Source organism: Trichosurus vulpecula, chromosome 2, assembly GCF_011100635.1.
Source record: "Trichosurus vulpecula isolate mTriVul1 chromosome 2, mTriVul1.pri, whole genome shotgun sequence".
Lineage (NCBI taxonomy): Eukaryota > Metazoa > Chordata > Mammalia > Diprotodontia > Phalangeridae > Trichosurus > Trichosurus vulpecula.
Window position 1 is genome coordinate 20,022,675 of NC_050574.1, and position 24,388 is coordinate 20,047,062.

Genomic DNA, 24,388 nt, shown 5'->3' on the forward strand with positions numbered 1-24,388 from the left:
TCTGGAACGATGTAGGGGTCTGGGCACACGTGCATGGGACTTCACATGCCTGCCCACACCCCCAGTCCATGTACACTTCTATGGAACACAGGGACCAGCTTCCTGCCTGCCTTGCACTTTGTGGATTTTAGTGAGAAAACACACACACACACACACACACACACACACACACACACACACACGACACAGTCAAAATATTTGCATGGCCTCAAACCATAGCTAAGAATGGAGATGCTGTGCCTGTGACGCCCTGGAGCCTGTTACTGTGGGGAGGCCAGACCAGACGACCCAGCCACTGGACAAGCTGCTTATTTTGAGACAACGATGAGATTTCTCAGGCGTTTGTTGTCTCCTTTTCTCCCTCCCCTCCCCCTGAAACACTGCTTTAGCGTACACAGGGTGGGGTGGAGTGGGGTGGAGGGCAGGGCTTTGGGATGACTGGGTTTTATAAATATATCCCATGAGCTGCTTTTTAAATAACTTTATTACTAAAAGTCATGTTTGGATTGAAGCTGTACTCTGAGGAACGTGACCAATGACTCGTAGGATCAGATCTACGTGAAGGAAGGAAGGAAGGAAGGAAGGAAGGGAGGGAGGGAGGGAGGGAGGGGGGAGGAAGGGGGAAAGGAGGGAGGGAGGAAGGAAGGAGGGAAGGATGGAAGGAAGGGAGGGAGGGAGGGAGGGAGGAAGGAAGGAAAGAGAAAGGAAGCACATGGCAGGTCCTTAAGCAATCAACCACAAACATTTGTTAAGTACGTCTGAGTCGGGCATTGTGCTGAGGATACAAAGACAAAAGGGAAGCAGCCCCTGCCCTCGAGGAGATTCCATTCTGTAAGTCAGCCAAGTGTATATATGTGCATGGGGATCTGGAGCATGCATAGACCCCACCATTTTTCTCAGATGATGCACTCTCTCCACATGGAAACATGGAGAACACTGGGGAGAGGGCTTCTGGGGAAATCGTGAGGTTGTATAGGGGAAGTGGCTTGAGATGGCAGGCGTGTATGGACATTCTATAACTGCTTCTAGTTGGCTAACCATGGCATGGAAAGGAAAAGAGAATAGTCTCTGACATTGGGAAGGGAGTGAAAACCACAGGAATCCAGGGGTCCCAGTATTCTAGAGCCTGGGTTCTAGGTCAGGTATTGCGAACAGATCCACATCATTGCCTCAGGGAGCAAGGAGAGTCCTTTCGCACCCATGCCATCAAAAGCTGAAACAAAGACTCATCCAGCTCATTTTACAGATGAGGAAACTGAGGCAAACAGGGTTAAATGACTTTATATACAAAATAAATACAAAGTTATGGTGAGGGAAAGGCAGTAGCAGCTGAGGGCTTAGGAAAGACACATGCCAACTTCACATGGGCAATCGATATCATAGTGTTTGCCTTCTCAAGGGGTGGGGGAGGGATGGGAGAGAGAATTTGGAACTTAAAATTTTAAAAAGTGAATGTTAATTTTTAAAAATATGGTTGGGAAATATTTAGCAAAATAAATAAAAATATATGTAAAAAAAGAAAAAGAAAGAAAAGACAGGTGCCTGTTTATTGATTGGTTGATTAGAGCCTGGCATTCAGCACACATAAGCTTGCCTTAATTGCCAGGGTCCTTCCGCTCCACTGGGTCCACAATGGCCAGCTCTTGTCACTCTTTCCTCTCCCCTTCCCATTGACGGACCCCTGGAACGCTCCCCTTGTGCTCTCTTCCTCCTAGTCTGGTTCTGTCTCTCGCTCCATTCCTTCCATCTGAACATTGAGAATATCTCTTTCCTGCTTCCTTTACCAGACCATCTACCATCCTGCCTTTTCGAAAACATTTTTTGGAAGTAATATATGGTAATCATGGATTTGGAGATGGAAGAGACTTGAAAAGTCATTGAGTTTTATTCTCCCTTCATTTTACAGAGGTGGAAACTGAGGCCAAAGGTGGTTAAGTGACTTATCCAAGGGAGTAAGTAACCGAGTGAGACACATGCTGCAGATTTTATTATCCCCATTTTACAGAAGGGGAAACTGAGGGTCAGGCAAATTCAGTGATTTTCCCAAAGGGGGGCCTCAGAAGCAGAATTCAAACCCAGGTCTCTTGACTTTCAGTCCACCACTCGATTCTCTGGGTCAGAGACAAGACACATACACAAACAAATTTGAACCCGGGTCCCCGGACTTCAAACTTAATGTTCTTTCCATGGCATCATGTTGCCTCTGTAGAAGAGATAGACCTCAACGCTCACGGACCCTAATTACCCAGCTCCCCTCTGGGAATAAGGAAGGAGGAACTAAGCCAGCTCAACTATTTTTAAAAAGAGAATGCTCGCTCTGTATGCCTCTCTGTCTGTTTATGTCCTTTCTGCCTTAGTACAGAAGCTCCCCAGGGGCCGGAGGGCTGTTCTCTGGCTCATTCAGCGATGAGCCTGGCAGGCCATGAGGGAGACTTTTCCTCCACTGCCTGGCCTTCTTTCATGACATTTTACTGCCTAGTCACTCAGTTGTTTTTCTTCAATCCTGTCAATTGTGTCCGACTCTCCGTGACCCCATTTGGGGTTTTATTGGCAGAAATACTAGAGTAGTTTGCCATTGCTTTCTCCAGCTCATTTTTACAGATGAGGAAACTGAGGCAAACAGGGTAAAGTGACTTGCCCGGGGTCACACAGCTGGTACCTATGCTAGCCCAGATTTGAACTCAAGAAGAAGAGTCTTCCTGACTTCAGGTCCAGCGCTCTGTACGCTAGGGCACCACCTAGCCGTGTCACTCACGCAGAAGGACCAAACTTATAAACAGTTTCAGAGAGCTCAGTGGCCATAGAGTAGAAGGGAGGGGGTGAGTGAAGAGGATGAGCCCCAGACCAAAAGTCAGGGGCCAGTGAACCACTGTTAAATCGATAGACCTAGGAAATGGCCACAGAGTTTGGGTCAATGAATGGTGAAGTACACCCCGTCCCCCTCCCCCCCCCCCCCACCCCGCATGCCTGGCTTACTTCATCAATAACCTTCCTCCCCTTCTTTCCTTCCTTCCTTCCTTCCTTCCTTCCTTCCTTCCTTCCTTCCTTCCTTCCTCCCTCCCTCCCTCTTTCCCTTCCCTTCCCTTCCCTTCCCTTCCCTTCCCTTCCCTTCCCTTCCCTTCCCTTCCCTTCCCTTCCCTACCCTTCCCTTCCCTTCCCTTCCCTTCCCTTCCCTTCCTTCCATTTTCAGGAGCCCATATTCCTAGTTTTATTTGTATCAACTGGACCAGAACCAGCCTCTAACCTGGGGGTGGCTGGAGCCTGAAACAGAGCAGGCTAGAGACAGGAGAGTCAGGATACAAACAGAAGTTTAATTATTTCAGAGTGAAGAAAATGACACTTGCAAGCAGAAGCCCCCACTCACCCAAGAAAGAGAGGCCTAACATGCTGAACCAAAGGCAGGTCTTATATACATAACAACCACAAGAGGGCTGGACCATGACATAATCATTTTTAGATCTTGAGTTACTGTTCTCATGGTTGGCATTTCTTGGGACAATATAGGCATTCTTGGGTCCTGTGGGAATATTTATTATCTCAAGTCTTGAGGGTCTTGACCACCCTTCAGGGTACAGAACCAGAGTTCTGTGATGGGAACAAGAGTACGGCACAAGGAACATGGATTGTGAACATGTGGTTTCCCCTGGGAAACAGGGAGAGGTAAATCCTTCAGTGAATACCTGGTGCTGGTCCAAACAATACACTTTGTCAGAGGGTGAAGTCATTCCAGAGCGCAAAGGATTATTGTTATGTTAAGCTCAGGCCACAGCCTGCTTACTGGGCCTTAGCTCTGGGAAACAGAATATCTCCAAAATATTTTGACATTTGAATGGGGTGTAATTGTCTCTAAGGGGAATCATTATCTACCTTGTGGGTCCCTCTGATGGGTAATGCCAAAGGACATTTTCAGAATTGTAAAAGTTTAGAGTGGGAAATGACCACTGAGGTCATCAAATCCAACCTGCCTCATTGGACTATGGGAGGCAACAGCCAGAAACCTGGACTTCGGGGGCATAGGACCTTGGAGTTAAGCCTTAGCTCTGGCAAAAACTAGTTGTATAACCCCAGGCAAGTTCCTTTCCCTCCTCTGAAACCTCAGTTTCCTCATCTGTAAAACTGAGGCTAGTTGACACTTGCATTACTGAGATCACGGGGTTAGGGTGAGAAAATAGTCTTTTGTAAACATTAAACACCATCTGAATGTGCTATTCTTATTGTGAGCAAACCAGGCCTCAGAGAGGCAAGCAGGTCTGGCAACTTTGCCCATTCATTGCTTCTTTCCTTTCCTTCCCTTCCCCTCTTTCCCTTCTCCTTTCTTCTTCCTTCCTTTCTTCCTCCCTTTCTTTCCTTCCTTTCCTTCCTTCCTTCCCTTCCTCTATCCCTTTCCTTCCTCTCCTGCTTTCCTTCCTCTCCTTCCTTCCTTCCTTCCTTCCCTTCCCTTCCCTTCCTTCTTTCCATACCTATTCTGAATAATGTACCAGGCAAGTTGCTGGGAGGGAGCTAAAAATGAATGACACTGCCCTCATAGAACTTATAATCTAACATGTAAGACAATAATTACAACAACAATAATACCAAATACTTGTTACTTAACTATAAAGCAGGTGTTTTAATAATCTACAGAACATTAAATATAAAAGAACAATAGCAACTTGTCCTAGGACTATTTGTACCTGAACTCCATCAAAATTTGAAAATGAGATACTAGTAACTGACATTTATATCACTTTAAAATCTGTAAAGAGCTTTACATCTATTGTCCCATTTGAGCCTCAAATCAGGCTAGTGAGATGGGTGCTCCAGACATTATTATCCCCATTTTACAAATAAGGAAACTGAGGCTAAGAGAGGTTCAGTAACTTTCCCAAGGTCACACAACCAGGAGGCCTCAGAGGCAGAAGTTACACCCAGGTCTTTTGACTCTGAGTCCGTCAATTTATTCCTTGGACCAGAGATAAGACAAGTGTATACACACACACACACACACACACACACATATAAATGAGATATATATAGATATAGATGGATACATATATATGTGTGCATGCATGTGTATATGTATATGTATATGTGTATTGTGTATATACATGCATACATATATGTGCGTATTTTATATGTGGGTACACACACCTATATATTAGGTGGAGGAGTTAATCAAAATATTTCCCTGATCAACTGATTTTTCCCCAGCCAAACTGAAGAAGCTATAGAATGTAAAGGGTAAGTAACACAGACAACGAGGGTGTTAAGGTCTTAAATAAAGTGTAAATGAATGTTAGCATTCTGTTACTCTTTTAAGAAGAGGGTCTTCACTAAACTTGAAGGAATTAAGAGCAGCTTGTCATTAGCTGGTCAAAAACTCAGCCTTTTAAAATGCAAGAGACTCTCTTTGAAGTTAGTCAAGAAAGGAGCTCTGGAAATCCAGAAGAGAGTCCAGCTTCAGAGTCAAATTTGGAGCTCTGGAAGTCCAGAAGAGAGTCCAGGTTGGGAGTCAAATTAAGATGAGAAGTGCAGACCCAGGGAGCCTAAGAGAGTGATATGTCCAGCAGATACAGTGTACCCAGGGGCAAAAGGTTGAGGATACTGATAAAAGGGAAAATGCAAAAAAAAAAAAAAAAAAAAAGGAAAAATGCCAAGACCCTGCAGTACCACATGCATTAGCCACATGTATTCCCTATAAGTGTACCTCTCTACCACCCTATACTATCTGTGTGCCCACTCTTTCCATTGGCACCATGTACATTTGGGGGAGAGTATCCCACAGGTTTATAAAGGGGAGGAAATGTTTTGTTATTATTGCTCATACTTTGTCATTTCTGTAAATTACTCTACTCTGTGCTAATTGTGTCCTCTGGATGATCATTTAAGATGGAGGTACTGGTGGGGGCTCATGAGGTGGAGGATGACCCAAAATGGGCACTGCATAGAAATTAGAATATGAATGCAAATGAGGAATATAACCCACTATGAGATCCAATGGGGAAGCATCACTTCTAGAGTTTGGCTTACTTCTTTTGCACCTCTACTCTCCTCCCATTTTGGAACAGATTCATTGAAGAGGCCCTTGGGCTGGCTCTGTCCTAGAGCAGGCTCTCTCCCTTTGGATCAGATGATACCATAGTCATCCCTCCCATGTTACCCTACCTTCCCCTTCCCTTCCCATGCTACTCCCAGCCCTCCAGCCAGGCTGGGCCCCAGGAAGTTGCTGGGGTTTCTGTGCTGCCCTTCCCAACCTTCCCCAGAGCTGGGGGAGCTTCACCCTCCCAAGGATCTACTCCCTTTCTTTTCCTCTCTCCCACGAGCACTTTTGCTCCAGGCCCAATGGGGTGGCCTCCCTTTCCACTCCTCCTGCTTTCCAGTCTCCCTTTTTGACTCATTCCAACGTTAGATGTCTCAACCAGGCAGGTTCCCAGGGTTGCAACAGACAGTACTAATTCACCCAGACAAACACCCTTCTGCATCAGTTCCTCCTTGGGGCAATGCTAATTTTTCTGAGACAGGTGTGTCTATTCAGACTCGATCACTCTAGCTGGGAGGTCCAGGACCTCTCTGCTCAAAAATCTTCAATGGTTCCCAATTGCTTCTAGGAGCAGCTAGGGGGCGCCATAGTGGATAGAGCACCGGGAAGACCTAAGTTCAAATCCAGCTTCAGACACTAGCTATGTGACCCTGGGCAAGTCACTTACCTCTGTTTGCCTCAGCTTCTTCACCTGTAAAATGAGCTGGAGAGGGAAATGGCAAACTACTCCAGTATCTCTACCAAGAAAACCCCAAATGGGGTCACCAGAGTCGGACACGACTGAAACAACTAAACAACAAGGCAAAGGCATAGGATAGGAAGAAGCATTAGACCTATGATTTCAATGATTAAAGGGAACTCCCAGATGAGGAAATTCCCTCTACCAATCCAGATTGGCATCTTCTCTGTAATCTGTAGTCTTATGGAGTTGTGTAGACGACTTAGAAGTTAGGTGACTTACTGAAGGTCGTAGAACCAGTATGTGTCAGAGGCAGGCAGGACTAGAACCCAAATGCTCCCTCTCAGCATAAATGAAAAGTTCGTCAAATCTGCAAGTGATTACAAGCTTGGAGGCTTAGGAAATGACACGGGATGGCAAAGTCAGGATCCCAAAAAACATCAACGGGCTACATCATTGGACTGATTCTAGTAAGATGAAATTCAGTCGGGGTCTTATGCTTGATAGAGTCTTTGTGGTTGTGTTTGTCCTTCGTTCTTGAATAGGTCTTCATCAGGGAAATGATGACACGACTTTCAGTTGACTTGGATTTGAGTGAGGGAGGGCTGTGCAAGGTCACCAGCCTCACTTTCTCCTCCAGAGCCATCTGGGTCCAGTGACCAGATATGCATCAGGATGACTGGAGATGGCCCAGGATGCATTGGAAGACCCTGGCCCTTTTAGGCTAAGGCCTTTTCAGGTACTCACATAGAGTGCCCTAATGACCTTTCAGTGAATAGGGCTCTTTAAGAAGTGAATTAAGAGATGGCTCCTTTAATTAGAAAAAAATAAAGAGAAAAAAAAAGGAAAAAAAATCAAGCTGGAAGGGGAAGGCCCTCAGGGTTGTTGTTCCAAAGAGAAACAGTTACCATTGATATTCACTTTAAGCCAGGAGGTCCCAAAATACAGTCATTAAGTGGAACTTGGACAGGGACCTATTGTGGTCCAATCTATGAGCTGCAGAGTGAAGTGAGTTTCAGGAAGGAAGAAAGAGAGAGAGGGGGGGGGGGAGGGAGGGAGAGAGAAAGGAAGGAAGGAAGGAAGGAAGGAAGGAGGAAGGAAGGAAGGAAGGAAGGAAGGAAGGAAGGAAGGAAGGAAGGAAAAGAAAAGAAGGAAGGAAAGAAAGATAGATAGAAAGAGAGAGTCTTAGGCTTGTGTTCAAAGAATCAACTTCACATTAAGTCAGTCAATAAGCATTGATTAAGTGCCTGTATACATTGTATCCACCTAGCTGTCCTAAAGGTCAGCTTATTCTTTTTAATTTTTATTTTTTCAAGGGCTTCTGTTTAGGTGTGGATTGGACTAAAAATTCTGTGACCTTCTCCTCACTCTCCCTAAACCACAGGATGCCAGAATGAGACAGAATCTCCAAGACCTGCTGGTCCAACCTGTTCCCCACGAGAATCCCCTCTGTCACTCATGACAAGTTTCACATTTGGCCTACATATCTCCAATGAGATGTGAACTCCTCACCCTTCTCCACCCTCCAGGAGCTCATTCCTCTTTAGGATAACTCTCATTTTAGGGAAAATTCTCTTCACATCACATCTAAATTCAGGGGTATGTTGGTAAATGTTTAATAACCAGCTCTCTGAAAAGAGAAGAAAATGTTCCTATGATGTGCTTTTAAGCTTAATTTGAATTATTAACATTTTCTCCATCACTGTCTAGACAGTCAAGTCTAGACAATCAAGAAAACAATAAATCAAGCCCTGATTTGTAGCATTTGCCAGTTTCCAAAGAGTAAATGCTCATGCTGAAAATTTAACAATTGGCTCTCACAGGCTGGTATGAGCTGCCTCTGGCACATCACAGTTGGCTTTTTGTAATGTCTGCCCCCTGCTCCCAGTTCTGTCTTCTGGGGCCAAGTAAAACAAGGCTAGTCCCTCTTCACCAGCAAGCCCTTCCACATTGAATCACAGCTACTACATGTGCCTCCACCCCCATGGCTTCTCTGTCTTCTCTTCTCCAGGCTCACTATCTTCAGGTCCTTCAAATGGTTATGTATGATTCTCTCTCTCTCGTATTTATTTGTGTGTAAATAAATTGCCTCTTCTGGTAGGATGAAAGGTCTTAGAGGGTGGGAACCATCTCATTTTTCTATTTCTATCTCAAATGCCTAGCACACAGTAGGTGTTTAATAAATTCTTATTGCAACAACCTCACAACAATCCTATGAAGTAAGCGCTACATGCATTCTTACACCACTTTAAACATGAGTAAATGGAAGTTCAGGAACGTGACTTGCCTAGGGTCACAAGGGAGTAAGTCAAAGAGGAAAGACTTGAACCCAGGCCTTCTCGACTTCAAGTTCAACCCTCTATCCCTTATGCCAGGCAGCTCTTATAGGACTTTGCTTTTCTTTTATCTCCATCTTCGGTTATCTACTCTTGCTTCCATCTTCCATACATACTTTTTAATAGCCAGAGTTGGGTGGAGAGTTCCCTGTGCAGCCACATCAATCTCTTTAGATAACTCCCTCTTTGTTCCTCCACCACCCCTTTGAGCTCTACTGTATGTGTCAGTTTACCATCATTTTTAATTCAGTAGCTAGTTTTTCCATATCTGTCAGCTCCAGAACAGCAAGCCCCTTGTACTTTCCTCTTCTTTTTTACTATTAAGGAAAAATCACAAATGTCTAAGATGCTCTTTGGGAGACAGAGAACCAGTAGACATCTAGTGGGCTTGAAATCTCCCATACTACAATATCATGGCTTCATGCCAAATTTGTGATGTTTCCTAAACTCCTCATCTCATTCCCTCTTCTGACTAGGTGGTCTGTAGGATACTGTGATCACCATATCACTCTGTTAGTCATTACTCAAATGGTCTCCTCCATGCTCCAATCCCTTCTCAGGTTCCTCCACTTCCTCACGTGATTATATCTTCCTGACACCTAGTGCTACTCTACCATCCCTTGGAGCTATTCTGTTTACTTTGAATACAGCTATGTTTCCATCATTATAATTCCAGTCCTAAATCGTATCATTCCAAATCTCAAGGATACCCATAAATTCAAGTTTGTCCCTTGTGTTGGGAGCCAGACCCTGAACACCCTGTTAGATTCCCCATACTTTTGTGTGCTTGTACCAAGGCTTCAGAGATCATGGTGTTTAATTGCTGGCCTTCTGGGATATGGTCTTCTTTGAATTGCTAGTCCTCTCCTCTGCTATTTTTTTTCCTCCTTTGCGTAGCCTGTCACTCTCAATGGTATCAGGCTTCAAAAATCCATATGGGAGGGTCTTCCTGCCCTTTTCAGTTTAAATCTTTCTCTTTAAAAAGTTTTTTTTTAATTTTTAGTTCCAAATTTCCTCCCTCCCCCACCCATTGATAAGGCAAGAAATGAGATACCCAAGTTTAAATCTCTCTTGACCATAGGTAGAAAACTGAAATGATAATCCATCCTGCCCTTCCCTCCTCCTGATGGGGTTTAGACTGTGGGAGCCCTCTTGAACTCTCCTTGAATCTTCCCATAAGACCAGGCGTTTGCCTGAGGCCATAAGCCTTCCATTATGGCTAGACTCAGAGTAAGTAAGTAAGTAAGTACTAAGAGTAACCTAGCCTAGCCCTCCATTGTCTGGCTAGTTTCCACCACTGATTCTATCAAAGTGCCTAGGCCCAAATCTGTTACCCTTAAACTAGCCCAGCCTACACCGTCTGTTATCTCCAGGTAGCCTTCAGCTACTTCCCATCCTTAATCCCATTCTCTTGATTCCAGGAGTCTGACCTTACCCCAGTCCCATCAAGCTCCTCATTAGAGTCCCTAAGACCCTCCCTAAACCCCTCCTCCCATCACCCCAGGACCACCCTAGATCCCTCCCACAATCTTGGTGTATATAAGTTTCATCTTCTCTCCCTGAAGGTGCTCAGATTCCATCTAGCTCAGTGGATTGAATCTGCCCCGCTTGTGGAAATGAACCTCACAAATGGTGAGACTTCTTAAGACAACCCAATATGAAGAATCTGTAATAAACTTTGTTTTTCTCTTTGGCTGAGAGAAGGCTTGAGTCAAATTCATTTGAGGGGGACCCAGCATGTTGGTATTTTGGGGTCTCGAGCACCCCTAAAAACATATGGTTCCCTAACCTCATCACTCCCAGAATACCCACAGCAGAAATTAGGAGTTTATGTCATTGCTAGCAAACACTTTCCATAGAAGCATAAAACTTCTTGGCAAAATATCTTTATTGCTTAAAAAATATACATTTTTACACTGAACTTAGGAAAATGCAATTTTAATTTTTTTTGGTCTAGAAACGTATCTTACAGCATATAAGATCTTTGAACTTCCAGTGTTTTCCCCAGACCTAACAAACTCCAATGGTAGGTCCCTTGGCACCTCTCTCTAAATAAGAAAATGAAACTAACTCAGGTTGCCATGACACTGAACAGATTGCATGGGACCAGCTTGAAGGGGCAGGCTATATACTGAGGGAGCACTGATACAGGGCGTCCCAAAAGTCTGTGTGCAGATTTCAGCTCTTGAGCCTTCACTGAAAAGTACTTGGGGACTTTTGGGGACTCCCTAGATAGCTTGACCCATTGAGAAAAGTGCTCACTGGTCCTACTCTAGACTTGGTAAGGCATTGGTTTAGATCCTGTCTTCTACCTTCTCTCACCCCACAACCTGGTCAAACCCTACATCTTGAGTAATTTGGCACCTGGCAGGCAGAGGGTTGTTAGTATAATACACCATAGGAGCTACATGGCAGCAGGTCTTAGTTTCGTGGTGCTTTTCTTCTTCAAATCTTAATACTCAGCAACATCCATATGATACTGAAGAAAGGTTTCTCTCTTCCCCCACCATACTTTACTCTTCTTAGACCAGAAACGTTAACTTCTTCCATACCAACTTGAGAGGTAAATGAACCTTAGGCCAATACCATATGCCCCTCATGACTGTTCTAGCACCCTTCTGTTTGTAAATCTTGAAGAGAATTGGAGAGGATGGACTCCATTGCACAATGGAAATGTTGTTTTTAACTGGTTCCTTAGTTACAGAACTACATAGTTTGGAGAACGTATACCCAAGACAACTGTTACTTATAAGGTTACACACTGACAGTCTTATAGATCCATGTGGAGATGGTTAAAGACCAGAGAATTGCAAATTCATGAATGATTCTGTTCTCATAGCTACTAGATAATTTACATAAACCTTATACAGCCTATGCAGTTCATAGGACTGTAGGAATACACTTTAGTAAGTTCCTATATTTCCTACCCAGGAGTCAGATTGAGGAAATATTTGTACGTTCATGTGCCAAAGCTGTGATCCAAGCAGAAGGCCTTAATTAAATAGTTAACCTTGGAAACGTAAGTGTAAAAAGGAGCACGAATGGTAAATTAATTATTCTTTTCTGCTTCTGGTTGGGGGGAGGGTCACACCCACATATGTACATATATACACAGATGAGCCCTGCTTTACAAAACAGATGTGCTGCTAAAAATTTCAACAGAGTGACTATTTTCCCATGGGACTTGGTGATAATTTGTTACAATTAGAATACGAGATGTGTTTCCCCTTACTGACAGCGCTGTTTGCTTCTTGCTGGCCACTAGCCCCAATCCAGCAGCAAGGAGATGCCATCAAAGAATGAAATCTGTGTGCTAATGTACATTTGTGTATATATGTATATATACATGTCATATACATATGTGTGCATGCATGTATGTGTTATTTTATGTGTGTATGTATGTGTTATGGTAAAGTCAGTTTTTTCAAGAGCCTACAGTAACTCTGTTCCCTACGTTTCTAATTCCATAATGGCACATTTTCATAGGGTGGGTTGCTAAAAAAATGAGGGAGACCCACATACAGAGGCGGAAAATGGAAGGAGGGGGCTAAAAGCCTGAGATCTTAAGATTCTTACATATGGGGAAGGCCAAGTGGTCAAGACCAGAGAGAGATCTAATGGCTTGCCCAAGGTCACAGAGCTAATTAGTGTTAGAGAAAGTGTTTGAACTCGGGGCTCCTGAATTTCACCATTTCAGAGAACCACCACCACCACACCTGTACTACCTACCCACCTACCCCCACACAAACACACCCCCATGGTAAAGGAAACCCCAAGCTCCAGTTCAAAGCTTTGAAACTAAACACATGGGGCAGCTAGACGGCACAGTGGGTAGAGTACCAGCCCTGGTGTTAAGACCTGACTTCACAGCTAGCCTCAGATACTAGCTGTGTGACCCTAGGCAAGTCACTAGACACTGACAGCCTGAAAAAAAAAGAAAAGAAAAACTAAATACATGCCACCCCCCAAGGGTCCATGAACAGGCAGCAACACAGAACTAATGAGGAAATCCAAAGAACAAAAAGAAAGGATGTCACTAGGGAAAAGCAGGATACAAAAAGGTGGCTTGGTCACAGGGGGAGGGGGAGGGAGGATGGGTGGGCAGGATGAGTGTTCTCCCCTATCCAGCCTCCATCACAATAACCAGACAAAGTGAGGAAGGCCGCTAGCATCTTGGGTGACTGACCCCACTGTGTTGAGGAGCTTATGGGAAGAGGGGATCATGCAGGATGGTGAATCACAGGTGGGTTTCAATCTGCCTCCTTGGAGGGAGCTGTAAAATCACACATCTATTGAGACACAGAGCACAGGGATGAAATTTGTCCTGCTTGGCAGGACGACTTTGAGAGGAACATGCTGGATTTATTATATACTAAAAAAAAGTAGGCTGCATGGAACAGAGATTTCCAGTTTCCTCTAAACAAACAAGAAAGCAAAACAAAACAAACAAAAAAAGGCCGAAGACAAAAACTTGTCCTGCTTGGTACCAGAAGGTCCAACTAGGAGGGACAGGTGGCAGGTGGGGACAAGGAGATTTAGATTTGCTGTGACAAAGAACTTTGTGCCGATGATGGCTCCCCCAAAGCGGAACGCCAGCTCCTCTTGGGGGCAGGTGGCGGGTTCCTCCTCCCTGCTTTGGAGGTCTCTGAACAGAGGCTGAATGATTCCTAGTTGGCAATGTTGTGATAGGTATTCTTTTAGTATCTATTGGACTAGATGGTGTCTGAGATTCAGTGACTGCTTATTTTGGGGAGTGGGTCTGGATAACAGAGTGAAGGGGGGAGGGAATAGCTCATGTTTACAGGAACCAATCTGGTTTTCTCAAGACATCGCTTCCAATAGATATTTTTGGGTCTACTGTAGGCCTACCTGCTTCTCCTGAGATGTTTTATTAGGTTACCAGTTAAGGCAACAGGTTCTGAGAAGCCCCCTGAAGTCTTTGCCAAGTCCTGAAAAGGCAGGAGAAAATTACCTTAGAGGCCACAGAGATGTCACCTGAATGAAGAATAAGTCCGTAAATAGATAATACACTGTAGTCTCTGGCTATCTGCTGCATCCATTAGGGGCCAGGTTTAACACGGGAAGGGCACCAAAATGCCTCCGGGAGCCAAATCCAGCAGCTATTTCATTTCCACCAAGGGCCAGCCAAAGGATGGCCCTTGAATATTACAGGGGCAGCGGTGTGACTACTGAGGGCCCTACGCAAAGCACGATGGTGTATTTCTGGAGCATCCTGGAAGAGTCCTGTTGGGACTGTCCCCAAGGACAGATGGGTACTGCGTGTTTACTTAGAAAAGACTGAGTACCTATTTGGGCCAACCCAAAGACTTGCCAGGGTTTGGAGACTTTCATCCTCAAAGTCATCTCTTGGCTCAATTTGTTTTATAATGGAATGGCTATGCCCTTCTAACTCTAAACCAGGACCCTAGGCACAGGGGGTGATATAATGAGCCTTGCCCTCAAGGAGATGGTAGCAGGTGACACAGAGCTGGGCTCTCTGGCTTCCAGGGCAGCCCTCTCTCTGCCGCCCTGTGGTGCCTCCAGCTTCTCTCTTCTTCATGGGAGAAACAATTTGTTGGAGTCAAGAAACCAGGTTAGACGAGAAGAAATCTGGTGAGATCTCATGTTTCCCTGGCAAGGAGTGAGCTAGGCAGGATCCCTGCATTACAGATTTAAAGCTGGAGGAAGCCTTGGAGATCACCTAGGCAAATCCCTAATTTAAGAGATTTAAAATAATGTCTAAAAATTTTAAATAATTAAAAAAATTAAAGCAATAATTTAAAAGCAAGGCCCAAAGAAGAGACATAATTTGGCCACCATCACAGATATGGTTATTAAGTATCAGGAGCAGAACTAGAGATTGGAAATCAGGTCCTCTGGCTCAAAAATCCAGTGGGTAGAGGGAGAGGGAGGGATCCAACGTGATGGTCCAGGTGCTCTGTCAGTGGGGAATATGCTGTTTTGCTTTTCCAATTGTCCCACCCTCTTCTGTATGAGAGACTGTATTCCTTGGCTGGCTGGGGGCCAGGATATCTGTGGTCACAGAGTGGAGCAGTTGGGAGTGAGGGGGTTGGGGTGGGGGGTCAGCGAACCAAAAATCCTAGCCTCAGGTACTGGGCCTTTCATAAGATTAACCTGTGAACAATTAAGAGCCCAGAATGGCCAACTAGAGGGTCAAAGTGTCTTAGAAAACTATTGCTAAGTGCCTTTGAAATGACACTGTCGACTAGCTGCCTGCTTTTCAGAGCAGAGCTGTAACCTGGCACTGGGCAAGGGGACCTAGCTTCGAGCACTGATGTGGGGTGAGGCCTGTTCTCCCCAGGTGACTGTCATTCATCCCCGTACCTACAGGGCCTCCAGTGGTAAGCTACACAAGGGTCCCCAGGCCATCCCAGCTAAGGGGCCTGTCACGATGAAGCCCCTTTGCTGGGGGGCTGGTACGGGTCTGGAAGGTTTGGATTTCATTATAACTTGGGAGTGAGAAAGGAAAAGGGGAGAGATGTGTATGTGTGGAAATTAAAAATAAGAAAGGAACCTTATTGGTCATCCAGACATGGGACCTTAGACGTGGGGTGCTCTTGGGGAAGAAACTCCCTCTACCAAGGTAGGCCAGCAGAAGTACGGTTATATACAATAGGAAAACCACTGGAGGTGAAGGTTCTGGGTTCAAATCTCCTGTATGATCTGGAATAAGTGACCCTGAACTCTCTCTCTGGGTCTCAGTTTCCTCACCTGTAAAATGAGGGGGTTTTATCTTCTACCCCTATATCTATGAAACCATCCCCCATTTATTATTATTGTGCACATTTTAATCCAATCCAGTAAACATTTATTAAACTCCTACTATGCGCCAGGCACTGTGCTAACCATTGGAGATGCAATTAATAAAAGGAAAGATAGTCCTTCCAATTCCAGATCCAACTCCCTCATTTTTATGGAGAAGGGCACTGAGGCCTGGGGGAGTGGTCACATGGGGTAGAAACAGCTTCCTTCCAAGAAGTTTCTTTCTGGATTTCTATGGCTGCTCAGCTCCAGCAATGAAACATGCAGAGTTCTGGCTTTTTTTTTGTTTTGTTTTTTAATCTCCCCCTCCCCCCACAGACATATAATGGATAACCTCCAACACATTAAGACAATGAGCTGAGTCTTGAGACAAGAACTTCTATTGGCTGCATGTGAAGGGGCGGTGAGAGGCTGGGCTCCATTCACAAGTCCTCTGACACGGGGACAGATACAGCAGGCTCACCCTTGAGCCTGGGCTCACTCTCCCGGGCATTTCAAAGCTTCTCTGCTGTTGCCATGCTCAGAAAGGAATTCTGGGCCGTACCAGGCCTGCTCCAAGCCAAGGGAGCTTCTAGCCTCAACGAGTGGAGAACGGAAAAGCAGCCCTGGAGGGAGAACTCTGAATCTGGAGCCAGGGGACGAGGGTTCAGAACGCAGCCAGACATCTTACCACCTGGGCGACCCTGGGCAAGTGACCTCACCTGCTGGGGTCTCAGTTTCCCGATCTGAAAAATGAGGGGGTTGGACCCAATGACCTCTGAGGTCCCTTCTGATCCTAGATTGGTGGTCTCTGGAAATGCGACCACCTGTGCTGGTTGGGAGGATGTGAGCTTCTGATTCTGAAGCCAGTTAAGAAATCAATTGTGGTGCACCAGCACCACCAAGTGGCCACCACAGTACTTGACATCAGGAAAAAAATCCTTTTTAGGGCTGTCTCAAAGTGAAGTGGGGGGTGGGGGGAGCCTCAAGCCAAGGATGACCCACCACTGGTTAGGGGCACTAGAGAGGGTCTTCCTGTCCATCTATGGGGCTGGCCCAGATGGATTTGCAGATCTGAGGGTCTGTGCCTGCAAAGCCAGCATTCTAGAACGTGAGGACTGGAAGGAGGCTTTGAGATCATCTGGTCCTCCTCCATATCACAGCTAAAACCAAACATAGGAGGGAACCGGGAAGGACAACTGGCAAACTTAGAAACTGAGATCCTGCGTCAAGACTGTTCATCTCTTGATTTGAAATAGGAGTCTGCGCTGATTAGGTTCACTGGGGAACAGTGGGTGGGAAATTAAATTAAAAAAAAGAGGAACCTATCGATCACACCAGGGTACGTGGCTCAGCCGACTCTTCCGTGCCCTCATCGAGGTCTTGTGAATGATCAGCCTGGATAGAAGTGTAAACAGTATCAGCTCATGAAATTGGCTGTGACATCATCCCCAGGGCATCCTTCCCCTCTCCCTCCCTGAAAGTGCTACATTTCACACACACACACACACACACACACACACACACACACACACACACACACGTGTGTGTGTGTGTGTGTGTGTGTGTGTGTGTGTGTGTATGCCTGAATTCTCTCCTCTGGATTTCAAAGCTTCTCTGGTGTTGCAATGCTCAGAAAAAGAATTCTAAATGTATGTATATAGAGGTACTATATACATGTATATATGTATAGATACACACATATACATATATACAAACATATATATGTCTGCTTATTGAGTGACATTCTGTCTACTATGGCCCACTGCATCTATGTGAAGGAAAGAGGATTAAAAAAATATTTTGTTTTAAAAAATGTCAGACTCCCTTGGAGATGACTGGAGGAAACCCTGAGATTTTATGAAGCCATGGCCCAGAATTCCTGGTCTAAGTATCCCAGACCTTTTCTTCCCCCAAAGTGGAAGGCACGTTGAGGCTGAGTGATGGGAGGTGGCCCGGCTGCTGGTCCCACGGACCTCTTCTGGTCCAGGTGATCCGGGTAAAGGCAGAAAGGAGACCACCAGGCCAAGAGCTCCTGGCTGATAGGCGGTGTGGCTTCTGGCACCAATTCCTAGTTTTGGAACCCGGTGTTCCATGGCCTCTTGGCCATGGGGTGGAGCTTAATCTGCCTGGACCTGGAGTTAGGATGACTTGGACCAGCTTGAGACACTTACAGGATAAGTGATTCTGAGCAGGCGCCTCGGACTCTCTGGGCCTCAAGATTCCTTTTCTGAAAATTGGAATAATAGCACCTGCTTCACAGGGTTTCCGTAAAGTACTTTGTCGACCTTAAAGGTTGATGGAAACATGAGGTATTGTCAGGATGACCACGGGCGGCCTCCCATCTTCCTCCATTCCTGTTTCAGCATTTCACAGTTTCTAGCCAAGGCAGCTGACTTAACTGCCCCCTTCCCACCAACAAAGAGCTCGCTTCTGGCTTCTGAGCTGACCCGTACCATTTCTCAGGCCCAGCATCCTCCCCCGACTCCTCTCTGTCAAGTTTTCCCAAGGCCAATGTCAAAAACTCACCGCCTCCAGGAAGCCAGCCCTGATTAGCCAGTCCCACCCCATTCTGATCTCCATTTTCCTTGGCATCCTGCCGGCTCTGCTGGTGCCACATTATCTTGGCACTTCTGAGCATGGTGGTTTGTCTTTTTCACAGAAGGCATCTTCTATCCCCAGGCAGAAGAAAATTCCCTTCGAGGTAGAGAAGGAAATGGTTTGTTTCTTCCATCTCCAGGCCCTGGAAGGGCTGGGTGGTTTCCTGTTCATAGTAGTCATCGAATTAATCCTTTGAATCACAGTTTCACAGAATCTCAGAGTTGGAAGGGACCCCAGTAGTGGCACATCATAGATTGAGAGCTGGAGGGGACCTGAGAAATGAGTTAATCCAACCCCCTCATTTTTACAGGTGAGGATACTGAGGGCCAGAAAAGTTTAGTGATTTCCCCAAGACCACGCAGTGGCATATCACTGACAGGATTTGAACTCCGATTCTCTGACTTCAAATCCAGCCTTTTTTTAAACTGCCTTGTCCAGTTCATAGCTATTACCTGCTCATCTCCCCACCCTTCTGGGGGCTGTTGGAATGTATGGCCATTGGGCACTGAGTTCTTTGGTGAGGGAGGAGGAAGGGGGAGGGAGGGCAGGTGAGCCGACGGGCACCCTCAGCCCAAAAAGGCTTCATAGTCCATGTACCAGACGAGCTGGCCAGAGGTAGGGAGGACCCCGGAGATGGGCCACTTCTTGGGTTCGTGGCCCACCCGGCTCACCTGGAGGGCGATGTCCCTCTTCCTTTTGCCCATCACGAGGACGGCCACCTTCTTGGCCCTGTTAATAAGGGGGAGGCTGAGACTCATGCGCTGGTGGGGCTTGGCAGGGCTCTCGGTGAACACCACCAGCTCCTCCCCTTCTAGGCCGCTGGGCGAGTGAGGGAAGAGCGAGGCTGTGTGCCCGTCAGTGCCTACGCCCAGCAGCACCAGGTCAAAGCTGCTGTTGGTCACGAGGGCCGAGATCTCCTTGGCGTAGAGCTCGGCACCCTGGTCCTCTTCCACGCACAGCCTCCGATGCAGGTGGACTGGCATGGGGTGGATGTTGCAATAGGGCACGCGGATGTGCTGAAGCAGATGCACGTGCAGACCCTGGAAGTTGGATTCGGGGTCGGTCAGTGGGACACACCGCTCATCCACCAGCCACAGGTGGGTATGGCCCCAAGGGAAGCTGTAATGCCTCATGGCCAGCCTCTGAAAGAGGGCCACGGGGCTGGCGCCCCCCGAAACGGCCAGGTGGAATTCCCCAGAGCGCCTCACGGCCCGCTCCGCCGCCACCTCGATGTCGGATGCCAGCCGGGCGATCAGGTCCTCAGGCCAGGCTGAGACTAGAGGGCTCTTTCGGAACTTGGCCTTGAGGACGCCGAAGTCTCTAGGCATTGGGCCAGGGCCGGGGCCGGAGACCAGCTGTTCCACCTCCCGCTGCACGAAGACCACCTGGCTGCCCTCCTGCTCAAAATCTAGCAGGTGCTCATTGCCGGCCCCCCCAGGGTACAGCCGGGGCACCTCCTGAGCAATGCTGTCCAGCAGCGGGGTCCACACGTCCCAGGAGGCCAGCAGGTTCTCTGTCGTGATGAAACAATCCTTCCGCCGGTGGAAGATGTGGGAGATCAGCACCGAGTAAGCATCCCTCTCCTGGCGTGGGCGGTAGGCATGGAAATCGGCCAGCTGTTGACCAAAGAGGTGGAGCGCCGGCATTTCCTGGATCTCCTGCCAGCTCGCAGGCGGCAGCGAGGGCTTAAATAGGTTCCTGCTGACCAGCACCGCAGGGCTGCCCAGCGTCCCGTGCCCGATATAGAAGATGATCTGTCTGGGCTGGCACTGGCTCTTCCCAGAGTCCCGGTGGCTCTCGCTCTGGGTACAGTATGCCCGGTTCTTGAATACGATCCGGACGTAGCCCACCCTCTCATCCAGGGCTTTCCCAGACATCAGGATGAAGGGGACGCCCTCCCAGCGCGGGCTGTTGATCTGAAGGAGGACGCCTGGAACGACAAGGGGAGAGCATCTCATAGGTGGGCTCGTGGGATCATCTCGGGAGGGTTTCAGGGTCTTGGCAGCCAGCCCGTCCAACTGTCATGTGAACAGGGAGGGATGCCCCAGACCACACACCCAACGAGTGGTCACTGAGACCCTGTGAAAGCCTCCAGGGACTGGCAAAGTCTCCCTCCTCACCTCTGCCCCGGCTTCCTTCATGTCCCGGCTAAAATCTCACCTTCCACAAGGGGCATTCCCCTTGCTGGTCACTTCCAATGTGTCCTGTATGTAAGCCCATTTGTACAGGGCTGTCCAATGTTGTCTCCCCTAGACTGCAAGCTGCTTGAGGGTAAGGACTATCTATTTCTTTCTCCGTATCCCCAGAGCTTAGCCTGATACCAGGCACACAGTAGGCACTCTGCCTTTATCTGTATCCCCAGAGCTTAGCCCAGTGTCTAGCACACAGTAGGCACTTATAAAATGCGAGTTGACTGACCTCCCAAGGAAGCTCACTTCTCTTTAGGGGAACTAATAGTTGGGAAATTCTGTCATCAAACCTGTATTGGTCCTAAACTCTGACTTCTACCCACTCCCCCTAATTCTGCCCTCTGCGGCCAAGCAGAGAACAGGAGGCTCATTGTAAGGGCAGGCTTTTTTTGGTGCTGTTTCTACCATTAAGCTCCTGGGAGGTAGGGGCTGTCTTGCCTGCTTATATCTACATTCCCAGCACTTAGCGCAGTGCCTGACACTTAGTAGAGCTCTATAAATGTCAGCGATTATTCCTTTTGGGGCAGCTAGGTGGCTTAGTGGTTAGATTGATGAGCTTGAAAGCAGGAAGACTCACCTTCCTGAGTTCAAATCCAGCCTCCTACACTTACTAGCTATGTGACCCTGGGAAAGTCACTTCACCCTCTTTGCCTCAGTTTCCTCATCTGTAAAAGGAGCTGGAAAAGGAAATGGCCAACCGCTATTCCTGTATCTTTGCCAAGAAAACCCCAAATTGGGTCATGAAGGGTTGGGCATGACCCAAACAACTGAACATCAATGCAGGGCTAGTGTCAGAGGTGGGATCTGAAACCAGACCTCTCTTGACATGAAGTCCAGAGCCCCATATTGGTGCATAGAACAGAGCTAAAAGGGGTGGCCATCTGGTGCTGAAGGACTAATGCCAAGAGAAATGACTTGCTGGAGGTCATTCAATGGGGAAACATGGATTTTTTTTTCCCCACTCTGCCATGATGGCTCCTTAGTACTAGCCTGAGGAAGACACGGAGGGTCATGGGATAGGGGGAGGAAGGTGACTTGTACATAGGATAGCTAGCCACTGGCATTCTGGACTATAAAGGTCAATGTGCTGGTCACTAGGCACCAGGAGGGTGGCCTGGCCTCCCTGGCCAGCTCATCCCCCACTAACCAGCCACAGTCTGACCAGATAGGGCTGAGAAGGTTCCACCACCCATAGTCATCCAACCAAAGAGATGCCTGCCACCCCACTCCACTAACCCTTGGGCAGTGAGAAGGTGCCTGGCCACCAGGTCTAGGACCCAGAAGGATGTGCAGCTGCTCTCAGTCCATCCTCATTGGGCCAGTGCAGGAAGACTGCCATCAAGGATGTTCGCTGCCCAGAAAAAAGCCCGCTAGTAACCTGGCTCTCTAGGGCAGCCTTAAAGGCATCCCAGAGGAATTTCACACATCCCACAGAGTCCTCATAAAAATCCCCTGTGGTTGTCATGGCCAGCCATATCGGAACAGCCTCTGGACTGAGAAGCCAGAGCCACAGAGCTGGAAAATACCTTCAGGATGAAAGCGATGGATTCAGAGAAACATACGAAGACTTGTATGAACTGATGCAAATGAAGGGAGCAAAACCAGGAGGACAATTTACACAATACCAACAGCAATGCAAAGACAAACTTTAAAAGACCTAATGATAACAATGCCAACAATAACAGCTGGCATTAATAGAGAATTTTGAGGTTTACAAAGCACTTTACATATGTTCTCATTTGGCCTTCATAACAACCCTGGGTGTAAAGTACTATTATTTTCCCATTTTATAGCTGAGAAAACTGACCAATACAATGACCAATCACAATTCCAGAGGACCAATAAGGAAGTCTGCTATCCACCTTCTGAAGAGAGGCGATGGCCTCAAGATGCAGAATAAGACAAATGGTTTTTGACATGGTGTAATGTTAATGGAATAGGAAGATCTTCCCTGTCCATTAATAAGGCCCATGTGACCACAGGTGTTCAGCTCACAGCCATGATACATCCTGAGTCACAGTGAAACCCCATCGGGGGAGGAATTTGTTTAAAGGCAAAGCTTGCTTAGGGAAGGCTTGCCTGCAGGAAGGCTTTCACACTTTTTCGTAATTAGGCACTGAAGCACCAGGGTTGTGATGCCTTCTGGCTATATAAATATTCTGAGGTTAGCATTTTGCTTCAGGGCTCACTCATGGGAAGAATGTTCATGTGATTTGACCAGATGAGACTCTGGGTAGCTGTTAAGGAATGCCCACCTGCTTTGAAAATCCAGATGTTGGTGCTTTCCTCTCTGATGACTATGTATTTATTGCTTTGGGCAGACAGTTGGAAGCCCTGTCTGCTGCTCTGTGAGCTAATTTCTCAGACAGTTAGAAGCCCTGTCTGTGGATCTGTGCTATTTTCTCTGCTTGTATTTTCTCTACGTTCAGGGTGCTGACTTCTCCCCTGAACTAAGTGAATGATATATATGTTTAATTAAACTAAGATTATTGACCCCTCCAAAAGCTATTTTTCCTTTAAAAGAAGATCAAAGAACCTGTGCTAGCAAGCCATCCTGGGTATGCTGGGGTGCTTACACCTGGCCGATACAGGAATATGTTTTGCTTGATTATGTGTATTTGTTACAAGAGTTGGGTTTTTCTTTTTTTCATCAGCTGGCAGGGGGAAGGTAGGAGGGAGAGAAAAAATAAATGCTTATTAATTGAAAAAACATATTAAAGAAATAAGCCTTAGCATGCTCTAAAGAAAAAAAGAAAACAAAATAGAAAACACCTCCAGGATCATCCGGTGAGGTCCCTGTATTTTTCAGACAGGGCTCAAGTCAAGTGAGAGGCAGCAGTGAACAATGAAAACAGCTTTGGAGTCAGAGGCAGTGGTTAGGTGGTTTTTCGCACTTTGTGAGCCCATTTGGAGTTTTCGTGGCAAAGATACTGGAGTGGTTTGTCATTTCCTTCTTCAGCTCATTTTACAGATAAGGAAACTGAGGCAAACAGGGTGAAGTGACCTGCCCAGGGTCACATGGCTAGTAAGTGTCTGAGGCCACATTTGGACTCAGGATGATGAGTCTTCCTGCCTCCAGGCCCAGCACTCTATCCACTGTGCCATCTGGGTTCAAATCCTCATCATTCCTACCTATGTGGCCTTAAGAAAATCTCTTAACTTCCCTGGGTCTCAGTTTCCTCATCTGTAAAGGGAGATAGCCTCTAAGGTCCCTTCAGCTCAACATCAAAGATGCTATCTATGACTTGTCCAATGACTCATGGAGAGCTGGTATCAGAGGCAGCATTCGAACCTAGGTCCCTTGGCTCCTGATCCAAGGCACCCCAGCCCAGCCAAGGAACCTACCTGCGAAGGTCGGTGTCAGGCTCACATACCCAGCAGGCTTTTGCAGCTCCTTCTGGACCTGCCCATTGTACGCTTGGTACTGCCCCAGGACAGCATTCCCTTTCTCCAGGTTCCGAAGGGCCTGGAAGGTCTGCAGCTTGCACCGAAGCAGTTCTTCCGGGTCGCTGAGGTTCCGGGGCAACTCCATGGCCACATACGTCAGGATCTCAGTCAGGTGGTTCTGGATGACATCCCGGATGACTCCATACTCTTCATAAAAGCTGGTGCGACCTGGGGGAAGGGAAGGGGATGGAGAGGGAGTCAGGGGGGCCAGGAAGGATTGAGAGGGGTCGGGGGGCCCGGGAGGACAGAGAGGGGTCAGCGGGGCCTGGGAGGATGGAGAGAGGAATGGGCCGGATGAGAACAGGGAGCCATCTGGTTGAGCCTCCAGTGTCTCAACTGCGTCAAGTTCAAACAC

The 24,388-nt window shown here is 47.1% G+C and overlaps 1 protein-coding gene across 3 annotated transcripts in view; it reads right to left on the reverse strand.

Annotated features, from left to right (window-relative positions):
* Positions 1 to 15,891: 15,891 nt before the first annotated feature.
* H6PD (hexose-6-phosphate dehydrogenase/glucose 1-dehydrogenase) overlaps positions 15,892 to 24,388 on the reverse strand; it is a 52,626-nt gene continuing 44,129 nt past the window's right edge. For 2 of the 3 annotated variants that reach the window (XM_036743417.1, XM_036743418.1), the window contains 2 exons: positions 23,932 to 24,201; positions 17,636 to 20,327 (listed from right to left, as the gene is read on the reverse strand). In XM_036743417.1, coding sequence (XP_036599312.1) covers positions 18,964 to 20,327; positions 23,932 to 24,201 — 1,634 coding nt within the window. In that variant the 3' untranslated portion in view covers positions 17,636 to 18,963. Of the gene's footprint in view, positions 17,195 to 17,635; positions 20,328 to 23,931; positions 24,202 to 24,388 lie in introns of those variants that run through there. The other variant, XR_005009548.1, reaches the window with a different exon arrangement.